At 41.3% G+C, this 12,685-nt stretch overlaps 1 protein-coding gene across 6 annotated transcripts in view; it reads left to right on the forward strand.

Moving 5' to 3' along the window:
- The window catches only part of sorbs1 (sorbin and SH3 domain containing 1), a 56,906-nt gene that overhangs the window by 16,897 nt on the left and 27,324 nt on the right, over positions 1–12,685 (forward strand). For 3 of the 6 annotated variants that reach the window (XM_086165544.1, XM_086165496.1, XM_086165523.1), the window contains exons 2-12: positions 3,295–3,338; positions 3,479–3,565; positions 3,907–4,023; positions 5,168–5,274; positions 5,367–5,496; positions 6,661–6,690; positions 7,163–7,305; positions 7,826–7,886; positions 8,021–8,095; positions 12,046–12,081; positions 12,368–12,470. In XM_086165544.1, the coding sequence (XP_086021670.1) occupies positions 3,532–3,565; positions 3,907–4,023; positions 5,168–5,274; positions 5,367–5,496; positions 6,661–6,690; positions 7,163–7,305; positions 7,826–7,886; positions 8,021–8,095; positions 12,046–12,081; positions 12,368–12,470 (836 nt within the window). In that variant the 5' untranslated portion in view covers positions 3,295–3,338; positions 3,479–3,531. The remainder of the gene's footprint in view (positions 1–3,294; positions 3,339–3,478; positions 3,566–3,906; positions 4,024–5,167; positions 5,275–5,366; positions 5,497–6,660; positions 6,691–7,162; positions 7,306–7,825; positions 7,887–8,020; positions 8,096–12,045; positions 12,082–12,367; positions 12,471–12,685) is intronic. The other 3 variants (XM_086165504.1, XM_086165514.1, XM_086165533.1) reach the window with 3 other exon arrangements.

Here is a 12,685-nt window from a genome sequence, read left to right on the forward strand (position 1 = left end):
GGAGGAGTGTGTGTTCGGAAGCAGAGAGAGAGGAGGAAAGGAAAGAGCCTGGGACTGAGAGTAGGGACTTTGAATATTGGGACTATGACAGGAAAAGGTAGAGAGTTGGTCGACATGATGCAGAGAAGGAAGGTGGATATACTGTGTGTCCAGGAGACCAGGTGGAAAGGTAGTAAAGCTAGAAGCTTAGGAGCAGGCTTTAAGTTGTACTATTATGGTACCGACAAGAAGAGAAATGGAGTAGGAGTTATCCTGAAGGAGGAGTTTGTTAGGAACATCCTAGAGGTGAAAAGAATGTCAGATAGACTTATGAGTCTGAAATTGGAAATTGAAGGTGTGATGCTCAATGTTGTTAGTGGCTATGCCCCGCAGGTGGGATGTGAATCTGAAGAGAAGGAGAACTTCTGGAATGAGTTGGATGAAGTGATGCAGAATATTCCCAGAAATGAGAGAGTGGTAATTGGTGCAGACATCAATGGACATGTTGGTGAAGGCAATAGAGGGGATGAAGAAGTGATGGGCAGATTTGGTATCCAGGATAGGAATGCAGAGGGACAGATGGTGGTAGATTTTGCAAAAAGGATGGAAATGGCTGTAGTGAACACCTTTTTCAGAAAAAACAGGAACATGCAGTTACTTATAAGAGCGGAGGTAGGAGCAGGCAGGTAGACTACATCTTGTATAGACGAGGTAACCTGAAAGAGATCAGTGACTGCAAGTAGTTGTAGGTGAGAGTGTTGCCAGACAGCATAGGATGGTGGTTTGTAGGATGACTCTGGTGACAAGGAAAATGAAGAGGACAAAGGCAGAGCACAGGACAAAATGGTGGAAGCTGAAAAGGGAGGAGTGTTGCATGGTTTTCAGGGAGGAGTTGAGAAAGGCTCTGGGTGGTCAAGGAGAGCTTCCAGATGATTGGACAACAACAGAGTGTTATCAGGGAGACAGGTAGGAGAGTACTTGGTGTGTCATCTGGAAGGAAAGTAGATAAGGGGACTTGGTGGTGGAATGAGGAAGTGCAGAAGTATATACAGAGAAAGCAGTTAGCAAAGAAGTGGGATACTGAGAGGACTGAAGAGAACAGACAGGAGTACAGAGAGATACAGCGTAAGGTAAAGATAGAGGTAGCAAAGGCAAAACAAAGGGCGTACGATGACCTGTATGCTCGTTTGGACAGGAGGGAGGGAGAGAATGATCTATACAGGTTGGCGAAACAGAGAGATAATGATGGAAAGGATGTACAACGGGACTGAGTGATTAAGGATAGAGGGAAATGTATTGACAGATGCTAGAACAGAGGTGGGCAAACTTTTCGGCTCAGGGGCCCCATTGACTTAAAATTTGAACGACGGGCCAGGTCACCACAAGATATGATACATATAAAAAAAACGCATTTGTTAGCAGTACATATAAGACTTGACTGACATTTGATTTGAAAATAAAACCAGTTGGTTTTGAAGGCTCTGACATTTGCTTGCATTTCATGCACAAACCAGATTTTACCTTGTAGCTTCACGTCTAGCTTATTCATGAGTGTCAGTATGCCCACAGTAAAGGCTAAATTACAAAGCCAATCTGCGTAGAGGTAGCAAAGGCAAAACAAAGGGCGTACGATGACTTGTATGCTCAGTTGGACAGTAAGGAGGGTGAGAATGATCTATACAGGTTGGTGAAACAGAGAGATAAAGATGGAAAGGATGTACAACAGGTCCGGGTGATTAAGGACAGAGAGGGAAATGTATTGACAGATGCTAGAAGAGTGATGGGAAGATGGAAAGAGTACTTTGAAGAGCTGATGAATGTGGAAAATGAAAGAGAGGCAAGGGTAGAAGAGGGGGCTATTGTAGACCACAAATTAGCAAAAATTAGTAAAAGTGAAGTGAGGAAGGCATTGTAGAGGATGAAGAGTGGAAAAGCAGTTGGTCCTGATGATATACCTGTGGAGGTGTGGAAGTGTCTAGGAAAGGCAGCGGTAGATTTTCTGACTAGATTATTCAACAGGATCTTAGAGAGTGAGAAGATGCCTGAAGAATGGGGACAAAGTGTGATGTGCCTATTTTTAAGAATAAAGGGGATGTGCAGAATTGTGGCAACTATAGAGGGATAAAGTTGATGAGCCATACAATGAAGTTATGGGAAAGAGTAGTGGAAACTAGACTGAGAGCAGAAGTCAGCATTTGTGAACAGCAGTATGGCTTCATGCCTAGGAAGAGTACTACAGATGCAGTATTTGCGTTGAGAATGCTAATAAAAACTACAGAGAAGGCCAGAGGGAGCTGCATTGTGTTTTTGTAGACCTAGCCTTGAGACACTGGTACGGTGTGCTGTGGGGGTAACAGAGAAGTTCAAGGTGGAGGTGGGACTCCTTCCTGGATCAGCTCTGAGCCCCTTCTTGTTCGCAATGGTGATGGATAGGCTGACAGATGAGGTTAGACAGGAATCCCCATGGACCATGATATTTGCGGATGACATTGTGATCTGTAGTGAGACCAGGGAACAGGTTGTGGAAAATCTAGAGAGGTGGAGGTATGTTCTGGAAAGGAGAGGAATGAAAGTTAGTCGCAGCAAGACAGAATATATGTGTGTGAATGAGAGGAACTCGGGTGGAACGGTGAGGCTACAGGGAGTGGAGATCAAGAAGCTGGAGGATTTCAGGTTCTTAGGTCAACAGTCCAGAGCAACGGAGAGTGTGCAAAAGAGGTGAAGAGACGGGTCCAAGCAGGTTGGAATTGGTGGATAAAAGTGTCAGGGGTACTATGTGATAGAAGACTTTCAGCCAGAATAAAAGGAAAAGTGTACAAGACAGTGGTGAGACCAGCGACGATGTATGGACTAGAAACTGTTACAATGACCAAAAGACAGCAGGCAGAACCAGATGGTTCGGTCCAGGGTTATGCATCTAGATGGTTCGGTCATGTACAGAGGAGGGATAGAGAATATATCGGTAGACGGATGCTGGAATTGGAGCTGCCAGGCAAGAGGTCTCGAGGAAGACCAAAGAGGAGATTTTTGGACGTAGTGAGAGAGGATATGAAGGTAGTTGGTGTGAGACAGGAGGATACAGAGAATAGGGTTAGATGGAGAAAGTTGACTCGCTGTGGAGACCCCTGACAGGAAAAGCCAAAAGAAGAAAAAGAAGAAGAAGAAGAAGAGCTTGGCAATAAATGTCAAACCCTTCAAGAGGGATTGAAGCATAGAAAATTATAAACTGAAAATATTGTTTGATTTAATACAATATTCACTATGAATGGATACACCATTCATCCCTGTGTTGAAAATATCATCTTCCTTCCTCAGAGCTCTCCAGAAGAGGGCAGTGTGAGACAAAGACAAAGACTCCAGTAAGTTTTCCGTCATGGTTCACATAACACTATAGTAGGGTCTATTCATCCATGTATTATATCATCAAAATAGTTCTTCTGGATCTTGCATTCAAGTTTCTTACTGCATAAAAAGCATTGTCATTGTTTGTGCACTGAAGTCCCAGCAGGTTCTCAATCCATCTGCGCTGTAAAGATCTCGCCTCTGTCAACCATGAAAGGATCCCCTGACCTCATTCCTGCTGCAGGTGACTTCTCCTTCTCATCATAAATCTTTTAGTCCCTACAACAGTGGGTCACCTCATATGCTCGAAGAAACGTAGAAGGATGCGTCATCACTTTAACACCCTGTAAAGAGGAAGGGGTCTCTAGCCACTCCACTTCCAGCTCTGACAACATGATTGTGACAATTAGTTTTACAGGCTGCCAGGATATTAACTTGATGACCTGGTTTTGATGTTCTATTTTAGCCATTTGGGGCATGAAGTAGCGAAATTTGAAGCATGGGTATTTTTGAACTGAGAAAAGAAGAGCTGTGTGTTGAATGATAATTTGAAAAGGAAAGAACCTTGTTTTAAATGTTTTCCAGACCTGGACCCTAGCAGAGTTTGCAAAGGAAAAGGAGTGGTTACACTGAGGGCCCGGCTTGTACACATCAATGACGAAGACTGCAGCAGCCCAGAACCAAACGGTATTACAGCACCAAGTAAGCCAGAACAAATGACACAGCTGTTTGATAATGACTACCCACAATGGAAGTTATTTATTGAACTGTCAGAGTAGCATTGTTTTGAGAAAAGAGCAAAATGTGGATGAAATTGGGTTGGAATTTTGCCGTAAAAGCATTTGTAAAAGAGAATGCCTAATTTGCCAATGCCTGTTTTTTGGACCTGCATTGATTAGCACCGAAATAGAGTGAAATGCAAACAAATTGCAGTACATGCGATGTACAAACAGCTAAAGAAATTGTAATTTTAACATCAAAAAGACCCATTTTTTAGATGTTTGATTTTGGCAAGTTATAAACAATTTCATAAACATATCACAATATCACTTAGTGGTCACTATTATCTAAATCAACCTGTTGGTACTAAACATGTTGGTACTGACATCAAATCTGCATTGTACATGCAGCCTTTATGTCAGCATTAAGCTAATGGTGTCAAGTTTCTTTTAAATGAGTACCTACAGTTTCCCTATCCGCCAACTTTGACGCCTTTGCAGATTCATCTTTATGGCAGAAGGTGAGCTAAATGTTCTCGAGGTCTAGTTCTCATAAACATTCGTTACATGTCATCCCAAAGTTTGTCATGAAATGAGAATTGGACATCAAAAGTTATTTGAAGATTATCATCTGTTGTCAGGCACACCCAGAATAATTTTAAAGGGTACTTGCTTATATTTTCAATTGTGCTTCAAAGAGGTTTTTGTGTGCTTGGCCACACTGCTCTTTGGAGCTGGAGCCTTGACTTTGTGCTTGTTTGTTTCGTAGACCACATTGGGGCGAGACTGGACACTGGCCAAGGCTTTCACAGAGATGCTCTAATTGTTGTAGAGGTTGAATATAAATGCCACTGGAACAAACAGCCTTTGCAGCTCACTGAATAGGCACTTTGTTCTAATGACAAAGTTCACAGATTGTGGGAGAATCTTTTTTTTTTCTTGCCTGGGGATTTCAACATCTCTGTGCTTGAACACCACGATGAAACACATTCATGCCGTTTTGGGGGGAAATAAGGAATTATTTTGTTATTAATTAGCTTTTGAGATTATACTGTTTTGTATCATCTGTAATGTGTTGATTTTGCAGCACTGAGTGCCAAACTGACAGAAATATGTACTCTCTTTAGGTGGCTGGACAAACCAGATCAGTGGAGATGGCTCTAAAGCAGGACTGGCTGAAGGAGGCAAGAGCATCACAGCTGATTTACCCCCTGTGAACAACACTCAGTGCGAGGTATGCTTTCGCCCAGCTGATCAATGATCAATTTGTTTCTCTGAAGTTTCTTTGAAAACCAACACTTATTCTCTCTTTGATCGGACTTCTAGGTGAACTCACCAAATATCGCAAAAGCAGAAAATCAGCCTCAAACTGTACAGAACTGCATCACATCGTCCTCCATCTACCAATGCACCAGCATAGTTGACCCCACCATCGTGCTACTACAGCACAACCGAGGTAAGCGTGTTTGTCTGTGAGACAAATTGACTTACCTCAAGATGTTTTGAAGAGACTGTCAAAGTTGTTTTATGTCTTTTTTGGTGTGTTACTAAATTAACCCATGTCAAAATGGAAAACCAAGAGGGAAAATTCAGTTTGTATTTTTACTAAAAATTTATAAAACAGTTCATGATATTGTAGCAAAGCTCCTGACATCTCATCATGCTTTGTGGTGTTTTTTTAGATGATAATTAAATGTTTTTTGGTTAGATCTTCAGTGACAACTTCCTTGACTCAACCTGTACCTACTGTTTTATAACCATGACATACTGCATTCATAAACATATATAGATGTCTCTAATTAACAGTTCAGAAGAGTTAATATAACAGGATTATTTTTTATGTAGGACTGTATTCAATTAAGCAAGGGAGAAAGTCATTTACATGACTACATGTATCATTGTATTTGGGTAACTCTGCAACATCATCTGAGCTGCACTGTCCTTTATTACCACTAAAAACCATAGTTTTAAACTTATATATGGAGTCCTCTTATAAATATTAGCACAAGTCCATAGAATAATATCAATGGTGTTAGAGAGTAATCCTAAATGGCAATGCCAATGTTTCTTTATGCTTTGTACTAAAATAATAACCAGAAAGCCACAGGAGTGTTTGTGAGTGAAAAAGCCCAGTGAGATAGGAATTGCACCTATTGTACATATGTACATACATACATATATACATACATGTCTATAGAAATCCAAGTATATTTTCCTTGAAATACTCAATTAAAACATTTTAGAAAAAAATAAGACCCCAGTAAGGAGCATGCCTGATGGCTTTGCTTCTCATTATGCAGATTCAGATAGTTATTAAAAAGTAACTGATGAGTTTTTTAATTACTGCATGTCACATTTATGCAATTATAGCAAAGCATTACACCCAACCCTTGTCTTCACACATGCGTTCATATAGTCTATGTTCCATACATGCATTAAATGATGGACATATAAATCCATGTACTTGTGATACATTTTTGCATAGGGTTATAGTTATGTTAACTGCTAACTGTGTTGTCTGTGACCCAGTTGTATCTTCTTTCCCTTTTCCCCATGCCGAGAGCTCACACTGCTGCTTTCCACATTCATCACTCAGTCTTTGTCTGTTCCCCCACAACAGAACAGCTAAAGCATCTTTCTCACTTGGAAGGTATGCTTTTTGGTGCCATCAGACAACCCCCTTTTATCGTAGTTGTTGAGAACACCATGTTATCTGCCTTCAATGTGATTTACCAAGGACAGGTGTTTCTTTTCCAGTGCTTCATTTGTTCATGTTTGCATGTCAAATATATCTCATAGCACTAAATAGTAGTCATAGCTCTGCCTCAGAAATTTAGAACAAGTCATTGATCAGTTTAGTGATCTTGCTAACTCAGTTTACTCAGTATGTATGGAATGTAAACAGCTTTACCTTTCCAGCACTAACTTCAGAACCAGTGGTCCAAAAAAACTGTAATGATTGGTATATTGCTTCAGATCTATAATATTACCTGCATACAGGTAGACTGAACAGTTGAAAATATTACAGCAACCAGACTTTTCACACTGGACAGAGTATATGCTGTCAGTTTTGATCAAAATTTGGGCTTGTTTTTGGATATTATGGTTGATGTTTACAACAGACCCCAACCCAGAGAGGCACAAAAGCCCTGATCCTGGTCGAGACTTCATGAGCTCAGCCCCCAACATGGATGGAAAAAGGCTGCGACTTTCCCTGCATTCCCCTGTCCTCAGTCCCCTCAACAAGCCTATTGTGCCTCAGCGGGTGAGCAAAAAAACCTGCTGCCAGATGTTCAACAGTGACCATATTCATCTCATGGTTGTTGATCTGTTGTGAAGAAATAAAGTTGTCTCTATTTCTGTTGAGTACTTAATAAGTATATTTACTCAAATAGTTATCAATAAGTACATTAATGATTTTTATCACTTTAGCAATGGTGAACAAAGAATGAAGGCCTCACATGAAAGTAAAAGTTGTGATATTGTTTTGTAAAATGAAAACTGTAAATTTTGCTATCTAACAAAAATGGTCCTGCAAAGCTGTAATGAATCTAAATATTGCTTAAGTAAATAAGTAAATAAATAAATATATACCATGACTTTCCATTAATACATTTTCCCAGAAAAGCAATGCAACATTTTTTTCTTTTTAAGAAAATGTTTTTAAATTATGTCATTACTATGACTTTGATCATTCATATCAATTCAAGTGGTAAATCTAATCAGGGCTATGCTGTATCTACTTGTCAATATCTTTTCATGATCGATTTCTCTTTACATTTCAGAGCACAGAAAAATCCAGAGATTGGTATAGGACAATGTTCAAACAGATCCACAAAATACCAGGTAAGAGACAGTTTATCCTCCTTTTCAGAGGTCTCGGTTCTATGGTGGTGTCCAAGTTATCTGTGCGTGTATTAGTGTGTGTCTGTATGTGTGCTTTTATCACACTTTGCTCTATCTTTCATCACTTCACTCAGAGCCCATTGAGGAAAACCCTTACCACCCCACCTACATTTTCCCAGAGGGCAATGACATTCACATAAAATCAAAAGGTATCTGATGGCTGTAACTCCATGCTCATCGGCTTTACTAATCAATGATTAATGTGGGCACTTTTAAATATTTGACTTGTTAACCTGTCCATGAACTTTGTTGTAATAACATAATGTAAAGTAGTTTATTTTTATGATGAAAGGAAATACAAATGAACAAAACAAAAAAGTACCTAATTATAAATATTATAAATATGTTATGAGTGAATGTTGTGAGTGAATGTTGTCTGTCTGTATATGTGGCCCTGCAATTGACTGGTGACCAGTCCAGGGTGTACCCCACTTCTCGCCTGATGATAGCTGGGATAAGCTCCAGCATCCCCTGCGTACCTGAGTGCAGGATAAGTGGCAGACGATGAATTGATGGATGGATGATCCATGTTAGGGATGCCGTCAAGCTGATGGAGCGCCATCAGGCCTTTTTCCTTTTTGTTCTGGTTGAGAACAGTGGACCAGCTCTTTACCCTAAGAGCGAGTCCACACCCTAAGTAGGATCCTGGAGGATGCTTGGATTTCACCCAACCAGTCTACATGTGCTTTGTAGACTTGGACAAGGTATTTGACTGTGTCCCTCAGGGGAGTCCTGGGGGGGAGGTTTTGGGAGGAGGGGGTACCCTGGACTGGGTGTCTGATATGGGCCATTCAGTCCCTTTACAACTGGTGTCAGAACTTAGTTTGCATTGAATTTGATTCAAGTGAGTGTTTTGACCCCACAAGGGCTGCCCTTTGTCAGTAAATCTGTTCATAACCTTTATGGACAGAATTTCTTTGCACCTCTTTCTTGGAGTCAGATGAAGTGGAGAGGTCTTCTTGTCAGGAGGCCTCCTGGATGCCTCCCTGGTCAGGTGTTCCACATCCCATCGGGAAGACTGGGGACACCACAGTGGAGGAACGATGTCTCTCGGTTAGCCTAGGAATGCTGAAGGGAAAGCTGGACGAAGTAGCCAGGGAGAGAGAGGCTGCTTAGGCCCGCGCCCCCATGACCTGATCCCAGATAACTCCTAGATGATGGATGGATGGATGATCGGCGTCTGCATCATAATAACGCTCTGAAGACTGGAGATGGTGGTGGACTTCTTGAAGAAACAAGCCCAACCCTCCCCCATCATCCTGAGAGACTCCCAGGCTGGCACTGTGGAGTCCTGCTGTTTCCTGGAAACAATCATCTCCCAGGACCTCAAGTGGGAGCTGAACTTCAGCTCCCTCACAAGCAAAGCACAGCAGACGATGCTCTTCCTGAGGCACTTAAAGAAGTTTAACCTGCCAAAGACAATGACAGCGGACTCCTATACCTCCATTGAGTCCATCCTCACCTCCTCCATCACCATCTGGTACACCACCACCACTGCCAGAGACAACGGCAGACTCTAGCGTATCATCTGCTCTTAAGAGAGGCTGATTGGCTGTAATCTACCTGTAAGGACCTGTACGCCTCCTGGACTCGCAGGCGCACAGGCAAGATCTGGGTGAGCCCTCTCACCCAGGACATAGACTCTTCAAACCACTCCCCTCTGGCAGGCGGTTGTTGTCCATCAGGACCAAAACTACCCACCACAAAAACAGTTTCTTCCCATCGGCAGCCTGCTTCATCAATAATGCCCCAGTCCCCAATTGACAATGCCCCAACCTTTCCATTGCTTTGATCCAGGGTTATGCATCTAGATGCATCTCCTTTACCCTCTGTCCTCACCAGAGAGCCTAATTTGGATGTCAGGTGGAGTCAGTGCAGTCCTGTGGCCTATCAGACCAGACAGAGGATAAGAGGAGCCTGCTGCCAGCCCTTTGGCACTGGATTGTTGTCTAGAGTGGGTGCTGCTAAATGGACCCTGGACTACTTATTGAATCCCGTCCTTCCTGGTAGATCTTCATCTCCAAACCACCCGTCCTCAACCAGGCTACTTCCTAGTTCCAGGAGTGGATGCCTTCCCCCGCCACTTCCTAGTTCCAGAGGGCTGACACCTTCCCCTGCCTGTTCCAGAGGGTCAGCGCCTCTCCTTGCCAGTCCCTAGTTCCTTAGACTCCCGTGAAACATGACCCGAGAAACAACCCAGACTCAGTACAGCTTTCCATTCATCTCCCTTGTCAAATAAACACCTTTAAGACACCTTACCGCCTTGCGTTTGGGTCAGGCACACCCCCTGAAATCATGATAATTGCACTGGTTTGCACAACTAGACACTTTGCACCCCCAACCGCAATCACCCTGATTTCACTCTTAATTTATATAATGCCTGCTACATGTCTAGTTAGCACCGTTAACCAATGCAAATTCTATTGGGTTGTAAAATGCGTATTGCAATTATCAATATGTTCTTTTGTGAAATCTGTGCAGAAGAACAGCTGTTTATTTCTTTTTAAAGTTATTGTATATTTCATACAGAGTTTTTGATTTAGTCTCTTAAGGAGAAGTTCGGCATGATTCATGCTCATAGGCAGTTTGAAACACTAACAACTGCTTAACATGCCTACTGATTATTTATCCTGTTGTAGTATAACAGACTGGGCCTTGAAGATTTCTAACAAACTTTGCTCTTAAGAGATAGCCTTTCACTGTTAGATGGTATTTCACAAAGAACTGAACTCATCACTACCTCATGAAATAATGTCCTTTCCTGAAAATATAACATGTTGGTTGCTCCTCTGCTTCTGTTGCAAACTGTTTTCATTACCATTATCTCAGTGATGTGCAGTCAGTAGAGGCAGAGGAGGCCGGGCCTCACCTGTCATCACGGAAAGAAAAAAATGCAAAATTAAAAAAATAAATGTAATTGGTTATATTTATTCAGTGACTTGTACTATAAAGTTATTTTCCACGTAGCTTTACCATTTTTAGTTGGTTTTTTTTCATAAACAATAAAAAAAATCACATTTACCGTTCAAATATGAGGAAGAGACGTGCGGTGATGACGTCAGTGCCTCACCAGCCAAGAGCCTCATCGCACGTCACTGCATAATCTTCAATAGTCCATAGAGTACTGTTATATTACTTTTCACAGTAACCTAACATTATCGCTAGCCCTGAAACTGTTGTATTGAAGTGTTTGGTCACGAGGCCTTACTGCTGTCGATGAGTCGAGCTATGTTTGTTGACATTGTTCTTTCTACCTTTTCCAGTACTCCGTTTGGATTGTCATGTATAAATGGTGAGGGTTGGGATGATTTTTGATCTGTTGATCCCAGCAAGGAGTGGCTCCTGACAGAAAAAATGCTTCATCCTGTTTTGTTAAATTCAATGGGCTTTATACTCTCAAGTCAACTTCATTAAATTCATGTCCAATGTCTGAACTAGTCTGGTGATAATACAAGCCATAGTTTGTTCAAAAGTCCTTCTCACTGGGGTAGCTGTGGTTGTTTTTAGCTATATTGAGCATTTCATTACTTATTTAAAGGCTAGTTTCATCGATAAATTGATCCCCTTTTAAATCAGTAATGCTTACTGTAAGGTGCTTTGCTCTGACACACTTGAATTGTGTTTACTGAGCCTGTAGTATTTTGGGCTAATGGAGTTTGAATGGCAGCTGGAAAAACTAAAAAAAGGACTTAAGGGTCTCCTAAATTATTTGATACTGCACAATATAAAAGATAAATCCAGAAGACCAGGGAGGCATATTTTCAGCCTCTTTCAGCCGAAAAGTTCTGTTTTTACCATCTGTTGAATACAACTTAGAGACAAGGTTTTTTTTTTCTAGGTTGAGTTTTCAGTATTACTCCTCATTGTTACTTCATTTGGCCACAAGAGAGCACCAACTAACCACTGGTCTAAATGGCATTTAATATTTCAAGTGGTCACTTCATGTTTTGAAAAAAAAAATCGGTGTAATGTGTGTAAGTGAGCTCTGTAACATTACAGTCCGGTTTAAAAGTTTAAAAACATAATCCTAAATCAATTTAGGATTGCCTCTGTGAGAATGTTGAATCGTTTGTGATTGTGCTTTGCATCTGGGTTTTAGATGATGGCCCAGCCCAGTTTGGATACTTGGAAGATGGTGAGTTGGGGAATTGTTTTTCTCATAATATGGACACAAAACATCACCTCACCGCTAGTATGCAATGTAAATAGTGAAGCTGTAAATCTGAATTTTGAAATACTTAATTCATGTTAAGTAAGTAAGTAATTCAACTGTAAAGATTGAAAAATTCAGGTCATTTAGTTCTAAACTAAATGGCCTGAGTTTATACATCTGTGGTGTGTGTGTGTGTGTGTTTGTGTGTGTGTGTGTGTGTGTGTGTGTGTGTGTGTGTGTGTGTGTGTGTGTTTGTGTTGGTTCTCAGTTAAAGGGAACCCTTGCTCAAAAAGTGACGCTGAGGTTGATTCAAGACGCCGAACAATGCCAGTGCCTGCACGGTCTTCCTCACTGAAACCCTCTATCAAGAGGTCAGTGTCACTGCCATTGAGATGTTCTATGTTTCATTTGAAAGAATTGTCTGTTTTTGCTTCCTTTTTTCCTCTGGTACAGATGTGTAAAATATTTTTTGTCTTTAATCTTTTATCAGTAATCTTGACTAAACTCATTAAAAGACAGTGTTCTATTTAGTCCATGACTGCTGTTGTAGATCAAAGTGAGTAATGTTCTCTCAGAGCAACCTCAG

This window comes from Fistularia commersonii, chromosome 2, assembly GCF_037954325.1.
Source record: "Fistularia commersonii isolate RoL2024-O1a breed Wild chromosome 2, RoL_Fcom_v1.0, whole genome shotgun sequence".
Classification (NCBI taxonomy): Eukaryota; Metazoa; Chordata; class Actinopteri; order Syngnathiformes; family Fistulariidae; genus Fistularia; species Fistularia commersonii.